Here is a 13,598-nt window from a genome sequence, read left to right on the forward strand (position 1 = left end):
TGTAATCTGGTACTGCATCCTAGACTCTCGAGTGTATTTGTACAGGACGAGCTATCTCACTGCACAACAATTCAATGCTCTCAAGTAAATCTCTTAACTTAAAGCTACAGATTTAAGCATTATCTGTTTCTTCCTCAAACACAAAGAACATGTTAAATTAAACTGGGCAACTGTCCTTGCCTGAAGCACGGTACAACACCCCAGTGCCCTTCTAAATTCACATCTTTTTATATTTAGGTCCTTCTCGTCAAACTAGGCTCTTCCTGTCGGGGCCTAGGGGTGAACACTGTATTCTTCTGAACTTCATTTCCCAACATGCAAAACAGAATCCCAGTGAGATCTGATCAGCCTACGCAGTGCTGCACATCACTGTGTCACAAAAAGTCCACATCTGCAAACCTGAGAGAACAAATGGTTTGAAAACCTGGATGTGGTCTTGAAAAAGAGAAGTACAGCTCACAAGCCTTCAATCGGCAGCATTCAAAGCGCCGTTCAAAGAACTTTAGACTCCTTATCAGCTCAGCATAGATAGGAACATTTTTGTGCATAGCATTGACTGCCCAAGACTAAACCGCCCTACGCAAAAAGCAATTCCTAGAGTCATGGCACGGTTTGGAATGGAAGGGACCTCCAAGCCCATCCAGTTCCACTCCCTGCCATGGGCAGGGACACCTCCCACTGGATCAGGGGCTCCAAGCCCCATCCAACCTGGCCTGGAACCCCTCCAGGGATGGGGCAGCCACCACTGCTCTGGGCAACCTGGGCCAGGACCTCCCCACCATCACAGAAAAACATTTCTCCCTAAGATCTCACCTCAATCTCCTCTCTTTCAGCTGAAAACCACTCCCCCTCATCCTATCCCTGCACTCCCTGACCAAGAGCCCCTCCCCAGCTTTCCTGGAGGCCCTTTCAGTACTAGGAGGTCACCCTACAGCCTTCTCTTTTCCAGGCTGTACCTCAACTCCCCCAGCCTGTCCTCGAATGGTGGGTGCTCCAGCCCTCACATCATCTCCGTGGCCTCCTCAGGACTCGCTCCAACAGCTCCATGTCCTTCTTGTGCTGAGGACTCCAGAACTGGACACAGCGCTCCAGGTGAGGACTCTACACAGCCGAGCAAAGGGCAGAATCCCCTACCTCAACCTGCTGGTCCCAGTTCTTTGGATGCAGCCCAGAACACCTGGGCAGAGCCAGTTTGGTGCTTGACTCACTAAACCACACTTCCCCAGCAAAAACAGGCTCAGTGACCAAAGCAGCTCTTCAGAATTGTGCCAACAAGCTGTGGTCACACATCTGCAGAGCAGGAGGAAGAGATCTTCAACACCCTATTCACTCTGCACCGGACAGATCCAAACTGTTCAGAGAAAACAAAACCTGAAACAAGCCAGTTAAAAATAAGTGAAGGGCAACATTTGTGTACCTTTTAATGCTTGTCTTTAGATACACTTTTACTTCCAACACTTCAACCATGTAACACTGGCTCCCAAGTACCAGACACTAACTCCACTCATGTTTCAACAGAAGTCATTTTTATTTGCCAAATTCTAATCTGCAAATGATCCATTTAACTCACAAAACAAAAGAGGTCAGTCTCGCTCGCCTCTGGTCTTACAGAACAGCTTGACTGCCGGTGGTGGCAGCTCTCTCCCCAGGAAGTGGTCCATAAATCCAAAGCAGAGGATGTTGCAGCTGGAGACAAGATGGTTAGCAGAGATCAAAAAGATAGATTAGGAAAAGCCAATCAATCTTGCAGTAGACTGGTAGGACAAGTGCCTCTAACGTCCTCGCGGTTTCCTCCATCTGTGGAGGATGATAAGCATTTCTCTAGACACCAAGAAAGGCAATGCGAGCCACTGCAGCTGCAGCTTCCCCACAGGAATGAGGAAAGCATCCAGCATTCCGCATGGCACAGGGATGCCCTCTCAAAACCACTGCCTTCGGCCCATCAGAAATTTGCCTTCCTCCTCCCCCAGGGTTTAACTCAATCTAGAAAGATTCACTAGTACAGCTTTTATGTCCAGAGCATGTTTGTATTCAATCCACCTGCGAACAGTAGCCAACAAGAGCCTATGAAAAGCCAGAACCAAAGTGCTTCCAGGTGCTGCAATGGCCAAGCACTACCTGCGGGCCCGCTGAACAAAAGGAAAGGTCTCAAGTTCCACAGTCCCACCAGCTAATGCCTTCAGTCACTTCATATTTTATCATCTTTGACTCATACTCGAATGCCAGTTACACTTGCAACAAGGAAGAGGAAAGCCTGTCCAGTGCAGTAGTTCATATTGGAGAGCTGCACTTCTTTTCCTATTACAAGATTTTATCTCAAAACAAGGTTCTCTCATTTGACTTCCACAGCAACAACGAAAGCACAAACGTTCTTACCAAATGAGACAAGGACCAGAAACCTTCTCTGAAGCATCTAGTTACTAGTTCCCTTGCATCAAGGAAGCATTAAGGACATTCAGAAGTATACATATATATTAGTCTATAAAAAAAGAGATCTCCTGCAGAGAGCAGCTGGTGTCCATTCTTCTCTCCCAGCCTCGGAGAAGCAGCGAGGGAAGCAAGAGCTACCGCGACTGCATTTTGAAACCCATCTCCCACACAGCAGCAGACAAGTTTGATGTAGTTTCAGTAGTTTAAGATAACTGTCACACAAAACTAAATGGAAAACAAGCAGGGCATTATGGCCTCTTTAACAGCTACACAAGGCCTTTTAAAGAGAAAAAAGTTTGGCCAGAGATCCAAAATATACTAAAAATACCAAGTTAACAAAGTAAATGGACATTAGAAAAGGAGATCCAAACTGCTCCAGGTAATCTTCATGCAGTGCGAGTACAGGTGAGCCAGAATGTGTAGACAAGACAGTTGTGGGTCAGGTTGCAACGGGGACTCACATTGCAGATACTTAAACCACAATAAGCCCGTTCTGCCTTTCCACACAGCAATTCCAACTGTTGCTATGGACACTGCACAAATGCAAGAGGGAATGGTTCCCATGATAGTGTGCAGGAGGGGCTGTATAACCACATTAACATGCAATCACTCGGCAGGAGTGTCTCAGGCAGCATCCGCATGGAACGGTTACAGCAGGATGCCCAACTGGCTTTCACCTGCAAAACCCAGACAAAAAGTAGTTTAACTATGCAAACAGAAAGACTAGTTAAAATAAACCCAAAATGTTTATCATGGAATATATAGGGGAATGTCACTATTTTGGTAAAGCTGTACCTTGCACTGGTATATCCTACTGCCTTTTCCGTTTGGTTTTAGGCAATTACAAACCGTTCGCACACTGTGACAGCCGGAGGGAGCCTGCAGAGGCTGTAGCAGTTCCAGCAGCTGAAGTAGCACCATGTATTTGCTTATTCTGGGACAGAGCAAGCCACTGGGCTTTTGCTCAACTCAACAAGACAGGCAGCCCTGCCATCATGTCATAAACAGCTCAGATCAGCACAGCTCCTGCCTTGCCACTGCTTCCACAAAAGCCACCTCTTGCAGCGCCTGTACACTCACAGAGCAAAGTCAGGGCTAAACTAGGACTTTGTGGTGTTTCGGTTTAGTCACCTTCCAGCCAGAGCAGCTCACCACACCAGGGCAAGGGCAGCTTCAACACAACTGCAAGCAGACAGAGATGGCAAGAGTTATTTCTACTTGCAGACACACCAATTTCAAACTTTCATGTAATCTTGACCTGTGTTAATAAAGAAATAACCCTCCCGTGCAGCCGTGACTGGAGAGGTGGGAGAGCAGGAAAGAAAACGGCCATAGACATCCACACCAAGAACTTAAATCTTGATGTGAAACCTGAGCAAAGGATTACTGCTGGCAGAAAGGAACACCTGCTCCCGAAATCGCTGTTGCTGCAAGTGGCTACCACCTTTTTCTGACGCCCACAGCCTGACTGTGTCCTTGATGGGTGCTGGGGGAAGCTCATGGCATAGCCTGCAACTTTGGGCAGCAATTTGCTGTCTGAACAGCTGATCCCCACCTCCAGCATGGAAAATCAGCAGCCAAAGGGCAGCATCCTGCCAGCCATTGAGGGGACAAACTGCCTTAAACAACCATTTTACCTCCTTCAGCTCCTGCTTAACACACATAAATATGCTACATAACAGAAGCCCACAATAAAACCTGTGCTCTTTTTGAGCCTGCTGAGGTCCTAAAGCAAGATGGTTTGTGGGGTACAAAAAAAACCCATGAAAAGCTATGGCTGACCCCTCCAGGGATGGGGCAGCCACAGCTTCCCTGGGCAACCTGTTCCAGGGCCTCCCCACTCTCATAGGGAAGGAATTCTTCCTTATGTCCAGTCTAAATCTGCCCCTCTCCAGTTTATACCCACTGCCCTTCGTCCTATCACTCCAAGCCTTTCCAAACAGTCCCTCCTCAGATTTCTTGTAGCCCCTTCAGGTACTGGAAGGTTCCTATAAGATCTTCTCAGAGCCTTCTCTTCTCCATTTCTCCTAATAATATATATTTCTTCTTCTCTGTTTCTTCTAATAAGCAGGAGGAAGCCAAAAGGTAGATGAATGCAGACTCCAAGCCCCATCTTTGGACGGTCAAGGTCCACCCTGAGATCTCTCCCGACCAAAGGGCTTTGTTGACAACAGATAGGCAAACAACAGGGAATCACCCGGAACTCAATGGAAATCCAGCTGAGGAATGAAAAAGCAGTCTTAAAAGCTCAAACTTTTTAGTTTCAGAAGTATATTTTGTCAAACACCACCACTATTGTTGAGCTCCAAGAAGTAGACGACAAATTAAAGCCAAAACCTCAGGAAACTGTGCTCCACTCTACACAGAGTATCAGACAGTTTCTCAACCGCAGAAATAGTATTAAAACCCATTAATTGTTACTAAGAAACTTATTCAGAACTTACTGTAATGGTTTGGGTTTTTAAAGTTCCCAGTGGCACATTCTGGTGTTTTCAGCAGTTCCTTCGCTTTTTCATCTAACACTAAAAAGTTCTTTCAGTGGAGATTGTTAGGAAACTCTCATTCATGCATGAAATGAAAGAAAAACAAAATACCCAGAACAGGAACTTTTTCGTTATTCATAGATGTGTTCCTATCTATGAAGCCATCATTTCCTGCTGTAAAATATACTCACCCTCTTCCTACGCTCTAAAAATAGAACCTACTCCACTTGGTATCTACAGTCACATATGGCAAGTACCTTATATTCAGTTTAATTTCTCGTTCCTCAGAGTTAATTTTATCTTTAATAATTACTACAAAAGTAAATACATTACATTCACGAATTCCTAGTATGAACTTCTCCTATTTTTGAAGATCCTTATGTTAAGAAGGAGAAAATAAACTAAGAAAAGATATTATAAATATGTTGAGACACTTCATGATGATCCACCTGGGATAAATACACTGGAAAGGGAAAAAATAGCACCCCACCTCTTGTCCTTGTCTCGGATCATTAGGGGGGAAAGCTTTAATCAGAAGTCAAAGGGTAACGCAAAGAAGGAAGACAAAAAGCAAGGCAGTATGAAAGGAGAAAAAGAAGGAAGGAAGAGCATAAAAGTAGACATATGGATGTCTGGGGAGAAGGGTGATTAAATTTCCCATAAATCTTGCATACCAAGAGGTAAGATATTTTGCTTGAATTCCCAGGAGAAACACAACTCAGTCACGTATCTGTGACTTGAAAGGATAATCCTCTCCATATATTAAGACTGCCATGAAGGACAAGAGTTAGAGTTGCTTGTGGTGGCATGGATTTCCCTTGGCACACTGAAAGCTTTCAATAGTGTGTCCAGCTGTAAGCCATCGGTGAATTTTAGGCAGATAAATGTGAATGTCCTGAGCTGGTATTTCAGTCCAGACATTAATCCTCATTCATCTGCAGATGGGGGAGGCTATCATGAGCAGCTATTCCATCTTTCAACAGGTATCTTTAAGATAATTCAGTTATATGACGGAGGACTGTGGTCTTAAGATGGAGTAAGAGAAAACTTTTATTTTTCATACATAAATACTAGGGGAAAAAAGCATACATTAACTGAACTAATGATTTACGTGGTATCCAATGAGCCAGAGCTTTGAACAAAAGACAGTCTGAAAACTGAATAAGTCCCAATTGTCACTCATGGCAAGTTACACTTCAAAAGCGTAAAGCCCAGAAGAACACTGCCCTTCTGTCATAACCACGTGCTGCGCAATTAAACGCTGTACAGTTACAGCCTTCCTGGCCTTGTGAGGCCTCCTTACCTCCCCAAAGCGTACTGCTGGGCTCCTTCTGGCATAGAATCATGGAATGATTTGGGCTGGAAGGGGCCTCAAAAGCCCATTCAGTTCCAACCCCCTGCCATGGGCAGGGACACCTCCCACTGGATCAGGGGCTCCAAGCCCCATCCAACCTGGCCTTGAACACCCCCAGGGATGGGGCATTTGTGACATCTCTGGGCATCCAAGAGAGCAGAGAAGTATAGAAAAACTGATGCCACTGTGCCAACTCTGTCATTTCCTTCTGTTTATTTGATGGGCAGCAGAGAAAAACCCAAGTGCTTTTGAAATGCCAATTATTTCCCAGTTTTACACTATTCACCCTCCTCACTCCACGATGTTTTAAGAACCGGGGAGGGCAGAAGGGTGTTGAGAAATCGGAAGTCTGCTAAAATGTTCAAACCTTTTCTGCACTGAAGAAGTTTCTACAAGAAATTAGTCACCCCCACAGACATTTCCCAACAAGCCGTATCGACAGCATCAACTAAAGCAGAGAAAATCCCCTAACCTCTGCCACCCGCTGCTGAATTTCTGGGCCATTACTCAGGGCGTGAGGAGGTTTTGCCTGGCAGAGCCAGCTCAACAGTTTCCTGCCCTCGCCACCATCGCCACCCCCTCCTTTGTACCGGCTGGGCTGCCCTGGGAAGCAGCATGAGTCAGATTACAGATCAGGGTGGAGGGGGCCGCCTGTGAAAACACTGGAACATTTTTTTCCAGCCCAGATATTTTCAGCAATCCAGTTCAGAGAGCCACCCCACACACACAGCTTCATAGCAGGTCCGCCTCCATGCTGAGAACAGCGGCTGAAAGGACGGCCTTGCCATGTTCCCCCTCCCAGCACCCCACCTTTTTCCTCCAGCACAGACTGATCCAAGGGAAAAACCGCACGCACGTGCAAAACGTGAAACTGTGTTCCAGCAGCTCATCCTGCAGGAGTGTAATGAAGCATGTAGTAAGGAAGGGCTGGATCTGCATGGGGAAACAGCAGGAGTCAGTGGGAGGGGAAAGGAGGCACGGGACCATGCGGCAGCAGCCTGTGGCTCCAGCAGGTTGGGTCCAACACCCAAGGGACCAGTTCAGATCCAATTTAGCAGCTTCCTGAATTGATCTCACCATACTATGCCACAGCACTCAACCCCAGCACTCTGCTCCCACGCCTGCCTCGCTGTCTGCAAAGTCAAAGCTAAGTCATCAGAAAAAAAACATTCCAGGAAAGCTGTGTGACACGCACAAAAAAGGCATTAAATTCTTAAACAAGGTTTGTTACTCATCTCTACTGCTGAGCTTTAATTTCAAAGGTGACACACTCTGCTGGACTGTGATTTTCATTATTACTGCCTGTCCTTGAGCTTTCCTGCACAGCACATTCCTACGGTGACAGAATGGTATCAGCTGTATCGCTGACCAGTGGAGAGAGGGGAAAAAAGAAAGGAAAAAAACCCACCCCACGCCCTGCACCCTCTCACTCGTACAAAGTCCAGCGTTACCAAGCCCAGATCCCGTTACTGCTCAGTGCCAGACACACGTACACCTCTTTGGCAGCTGCAGAGTGACACTCAGAGAACACTCAATTAAGCCAACAAGAATTTTTTGCCATTACAGCCAAATAGAAAGTCAGCAGCAAAGAGAAGGAACACAGACAAAACAATGAATTATTCAAGCCAGATTCATTGTCACAGTTGCTGATCTGGAAGCTGAAGCTTCAGCAGCTCAGGGAAGATGTGCATCACCCTGGTAAGACTGGCACAATGGTCCAACCAGGACTGTCCCCATCTTGGGAGCAGGTTGGGGCCCTGAGGTTTCCAGAATCATGGAATCACAGAATGGTTTGGGTTGAAAAGGACCTTAAAGCCCATCCAGTTCCACCCCCAGCCATGGGCAGGGACACCTCCCACTGGATCAGGGGCTCCAAGCCTCATCCAACCTGGCCTGGAACTCCTCCAGGGATGGGGCAGCCACAACTTCCCTGGGCAACCTGTTCCAGGGCCTCCCCACCCTCACAGCAAAATACTCATTTCTGAGATCGTTTCTCACTCTCCCCTCTTTCAGCTGAAAGCCATTCCCCCTTTGCACCCCATGACAAAGAGCCCTTCCCAACCTTCCTGTCGACAATGGACAGAATAGAAGATGGGAAGAAAATTGGTAAGAGATAGGCAGAGCGTAGCCCCGTTAGGATCCACAGTTTCTCACTCATCAGGGACCTGGGCTGCAGGAGGGCTTCCTAGGCACTGTCACACATGCCAGTCCTTCCAAGTGAAACAGGGAGGGGGAACACGACACAAAAACCTGACACACATGGAGGTCTGCAGTCATCTTCCGGGGGAATGCTATTGCACAGGTGAACAATGGGAAGGCCTACCAGGTGAAAAGAGCAAGACCAGGCAGGCAGAAGTCTGATTTAGAAAATCAAAAGAGTTTCCATGACAGGCAGCGAGGCATTTGCAGCCGTCTGCGCAAAGGATGCAGCACCATGACAGCACCAGCCACGCAAAGTCAGTGCCAGTCGCAGCCTCCACTCACTGCCTGTGCTCCCCGTGTCAGCACTGAAACTGCGATCACACTGCAAACTCCTTCTGCGTGAGCCTAAAGCAGAGGAGATATGGGAACCACCACGTCTTCTTATTGATGCACGTGTTCCCAGAAAACAGACTTTTCCACATTCACAAACCCATACGCTGCGATGGGGTGCAGCTCAACAAACAGAGATTTTGGTGACAATAATCGTCTACGGCCACTCCGCAGCCTCCCGGTGCTCAGTTCTGGAGGCAGGCAATCCCTCACCAGTATCAACAGTGCCAGGCCAGCCTGTGGAACTGATCCAGATTAACCACCACCAACCACTCCCCACTCCCAGTAGGCTGGCGCTACTTAAACAGGAACTGTTGTCAAGAGGAGTTCAAAGTCCAACCCCTGACACCTCACAAATGAGACAGAACTTATCCTGTACAAAAAATCTCCAGGTTCAAGCCTGATAAATATTGAGATTCAACTACAGTAAAAGTGAGGGACAAGAGAATGAACCAATTTAAGGGCATAACTCCAGAATAAATCTAAACACCTACAAGTTTTAGAACTCCGAGGGGACTTCACTCCTTGTATCCATCATATCTAAGTATTCAGTACCAACTCGGGCACATCGGTACTTGAACTACAACTACAAAAGCCATCCTCTGTTGGCATTAGCCTATTTAGAGCACCCAGATCCCTGAATTCTGCTTGCTCACCCATTTGAGCACACAGCTCCCTTTATCCAGGCCTGTATCTCATCCATTATCAAAATTAACGTTTTTAAGGCGGTAACACTGATCTCTGACAACCAACCAGGAGCAAAAAAAGGGGGCAGGTATGTGAGAGTCAAGGAGTTAAACGGCATACAAAAGAGGAAACTCACTTCAGCTCTGATTAAGCAGGGCCCTCATAAAAACAGAGGTCAACATCAGAAAATATTTTGTGAGTCATGAGGAGAGATTACTCACCAAGCACTATTCCACTTACTCATCACAGTGTGCTACGGACAGAACTGCTCACCATGTATTCATTAGGAAACCGTGGCCTTTCCTTTGAGGAAAGCAGAAGGCGGGCAAAAGAGTCATACTTTCAGTTTTGTCTGTAAGCCAGTGGGAGGCTGTATCTGCAACACCAATGCTCTCTCCTCCCACGGTCCTAATTAGACGCGGAGGGAAATACATGTTTCACATCACCCTCCCCGGCTCTTTGAGCATCCCAACACGCACCAGCGTGTCAGCTGAGCACAGTCAGACCAGACCCCACTTCTGTGACACACGAAATAGATTATAGTCGTGCAATAAATCGAAGCATTGTTAATCCAGGCAAATGTTAATATGAGACTTTAGACCCGTAGCCTTTCACGCAGCAATACCGACGCCACTCATTTAAGATGCAGTAAGAGCATAAAAATAGCCAAGTTACTCAAGGCAGGGTTACATCACACAGCGGTGCTCATCGAGCAGCAGGTCTACAACACCACTTAGCCTCTGATGTCGGGAAAGACGATTCCCTATGATTCCTGGCACTCTCACAAAAAAATAATCAGCATGGACTGTGAGCTTTCCTTTCCCTACAGCTCTCTTTGGAAAACGTAGCGGCCTTCCAGTACCTGAAAGGGGCTACAAAAAAGCTGGGGAAGGACTTTTTCCAAGGGCATCGAGTGACAGGACAAGGGGGGATGGCTTTAAATTGGAACAGGGAAGATTGAGGTTAGACATTAGGAAGAAATTCTTCACCATGAGGGTGGTGAGGCCCTGGCCCAGGTTACCCAGGGAAGCTGTGGATGTTCCATCCCTGGAGGTGTTCCAGGCCAGGTTGGATGGGGCTTGGAGCAAAGAGATCCATGGGAGGTGTCCCTGCCCATGGCAGGGGCTTGGAACTGGATGGGCTTTGAGGTCCCTTCCAACCCAACCCATTCTATGATCCTATATCTGAACAGCAGACAACGGGAAGCAACAAGAACACTGCTAAATAAAACCACCTGACACATATTCCCTCTCCTCCCAGGTATCCCACCTTGCTTCGTAGGAACAAAGCAGCAGAAAGAGTGGTGAAACTAAGAAACGTTCTGCTTACGTCAAACTGAGCTGAGCTCTAAAACCACAACGGTACGTATACCCTGCTGCCAACTCACGGCTCAGCCAAGGAGGGAAAGCAAGCCTGCAGTTCAGCAGAGCACAATGTCAGCAGGCCAAACTGCCATGTACAGAGGGCAGGATTTATTTCCAAAGCTCCAGAGTTCATCAGCTGCTGCAAAGGCCAGAGCTGCAAGCCGCGTGTGTGCGTGTTCTGTAATACGCAGTATGATCTTTTCACCAGAACTGCAGGATAGAATATCAACTGGCTCCAGATGAACCATCTACTTTTGTTTTACTGTGGAAATACCTGCAACGCCAAGAGACCGGTTTGATGGCAGGATGAGCGGGTTTGGCAGTATATCTTAACGCAGGCAGAGAACACATGTGGATAAGTGCCCCTCCCCACTGCATTTGTGATTAACTGGAAGAGAAAACCTATATACTCTGCCATCTCTAGAACCAGCTGCTCAAGTTTTCCTAAATTAACCAAATCCCTATTTCCCATGCTGCAAACGGCACTAAACCACACATTTTAAGCAGGGAGGGAAGGGAGTTTGTAGATTGTGGTTTGTTTTTGTTTTAAGCCTGTAGGAAATTAAGCGAACATACACTAAAATATTCATTCCTTCCAGATTAATCCCTACCCTATGTAATCTTTAACCCATACTTCCCGCAACCCACTTGGAGACACGAGTTAATATTTGGCGACACGACGAAAACTGAACTGGTCATCGTTGTACTTTCAGTTTCTGTCAAATTGAAGCAGAGCGCGCGCCCGCGAACAAACACAGACACACGAATGACAGGAAAGGCTGCGTTAACCAGCGTGTGTTGGAGGCTCCAGCTCCGGGAGCAGCCGACAAAAACAGCACGCCAGCATACATGGAGGATGTTTTGGAACCACAGATACAGCGACAGCACCAGAAGGCAGGCGGCAGATAGGAACACATAGCCATCTCCCCTGCCACAAGTGATATAGTCCTAATCATTCACACACAAGCGCGTTACGATTGCGAAGCGAGCAACAACATCAGCAATATCAGCTCTCTGACAGCCTGTGTGTCCCAGCACGTCCTCTCCGTGAAGCAGAACACGTACAACAGCAAAGCCTGCAATGCAAGGAATAATCAACAGTACCCAGGCCAAGTAACATAGATTTATAGGATTTTTTCTTTCCCCTTTACAAACCTTTCTCAAAGCTGCTACAAGCTGTTAGGATGGAAAACTGTTTAAGGATTGGAATGAACCCTATAGACACACATAAAAAAACCTCTGTAGGCTTTCAAAGATGCTACAAACAGGGTGGAAAATTGCTCAAGGATTGGTCCGAAAGCACACACACACAAAAAAAAACCCTCTTAAGGCTTCGGCTCTGCTGAGCTTGTCACCAATTCGGTCACGGACATGGTTACCAAGGTCACACAGCTCCCACTCCAGGCTCGGGAGAGGCAAGGAAAGTCAAGCAAGTTGGGAAGAACCTGCCACACACCTAACTGAACGAGGGAGAAGTGACATTTTCTGTGAAAGCAGACGGATTACAGCTCCCATCAGCTGACAAACCTGACTGGAATCCTGCTCAGGCTGAATAAAAGAGGAGCTACAAGGGCACGGGTGCGAGGGAAAGGCAGCAGTGCCAGCCCCGCGCACACCAACGGCGGGCAGAGCCCTCTCCCCTGCCACAATTAACGCTTCTTCTCATTATTCCCACCCCCATGGCTGCTTTTGGAGGGGTTTATCCACAATCCCAGCGGTATTTCCCACCCAGAACCCCCTCCTCGCTGGAAGCAGCGCCACTCAAGCCGAAAACACGAAAACTTTTCATTATCCCAGCCTTCCTCTCCTCCAGCCCTTAAGTTCATTAACATAATTAGCAACAGAAAGAGGGGATTTGGGGTCCTGGAGCACAGCAGCCCCGGGCAGGGAAGGAGCAGCTCCTGATCTCCCGCATGGGAAGCGCTCCCGGGTAAACAAGGCGAATCCTCCCGGCTCCTGGCGAAGGGCAGGTGCTCAGAGATCGATTAGAAGCATAGACTCATAGATTCACAGACTCATAGGATGGTTTGGGTTGGAAGGGACCTCAAAGCCCATCCAGTTCCAACCCCCTGCCGTGGGCAGGGACACCTCCCACTGGATCAGGGGCTCCAAGCCCCATCCAACCTGGCCTGGAACCCCTCCAGGGATGGGGCAACCACTGCTCTGGGCAACCTGTGCTAGTGCCTCACCTCCCTCATTATGAAAAATTTCTTCCTACTGTCTCATCTAAATCTTCCGTCTTCTAATTTAAAGCCATTCCCTCCATGCCCTTGGAAAAGTCTCTCCCCAGTTTCCCTGGAGCCCCTTTTCCTACTGGAAGCTGCTCTAAGGTCTCCCTAGAGCCTTCTCCTCTCCAGGCTGAACAACCCCAACTCTCCCAGTAGAGATGCTCCATCCCACCTCCGTAGCCTCCTCTGGACCCGCTCCAACAGCTCCATCTCTTTATATCGGGGATAAACAAGTGATTAAAGAAAAGAAGAGGGAAAAAGGGGGGGTGGGGGGTGTCCTGCGGCGGGGCTGGCAGGTGCCAGGCGGGTCCATACTCACGTAGACGGGCAGCGGCCAAGGATAGACGGCGGGCTCGGCTCCCACGGGCGACTTCAGCCGCAGCTCCAGCCTCTCGCCCATGTCGGCAGCCGGAGGGGCAGGCGGCGGCCACGCACCATGCTAAGAGGGGCCGGACGGGGTGGGGAGTGGCGGCCGGGCCGGGCCTAGGAGAGAGAGGGAGGAGACTTGGGGGGGGGAGTG

The 13,598-nt window shown here is 48.1% G+C and overlaps 1 protein-coding gene across 6 annotated transcripts in view; it reads right to left on the reverse strand.

The window, feature by feature from the left end:
- Positions 1–13,598, reverse strand: part of DOT1L (DOT1 like histone lysine methyltransferase) — a 70,121-nt gene extending 56,523 nt beyond the window's left edge. For 3 of the 6 annotated variants that reach the window (XM_054049890.1, XM_054049889.1, XM_054049888.1), the window contains exon 1: positions 13,398–13,598. In XM_054049890.1, the coding sequence (XP_053905865.1) occupies positions 13,398–13,478 (81 nt within the window). In that variant the 5' untranslated portion in view covers positions 13,479–13,598. Of the gene's footprint in view, positions 1–9,707; positions 9,727–13,397 lie in introns of those variants that run through there. The other 3 variants (XM_054049892.1, XM_054049893.1, XM_054049891.1) reach the window with 2 other exon arrangements.

This window comes from Cuculus canorus, chromosome 27 (genome assembly GCF_017976375.1).
Source record: "Cuculus canorus isolate bCucCan1 chromosome 27, bCucCan1.pri, whole genome shotgun sequence".
Taxonomy (NCBI): Eukaryota; Metazoa; Chordata; class Aves; order Cuculiformes; family Cuculidae; genus Cuculus; species Cuculus canorus.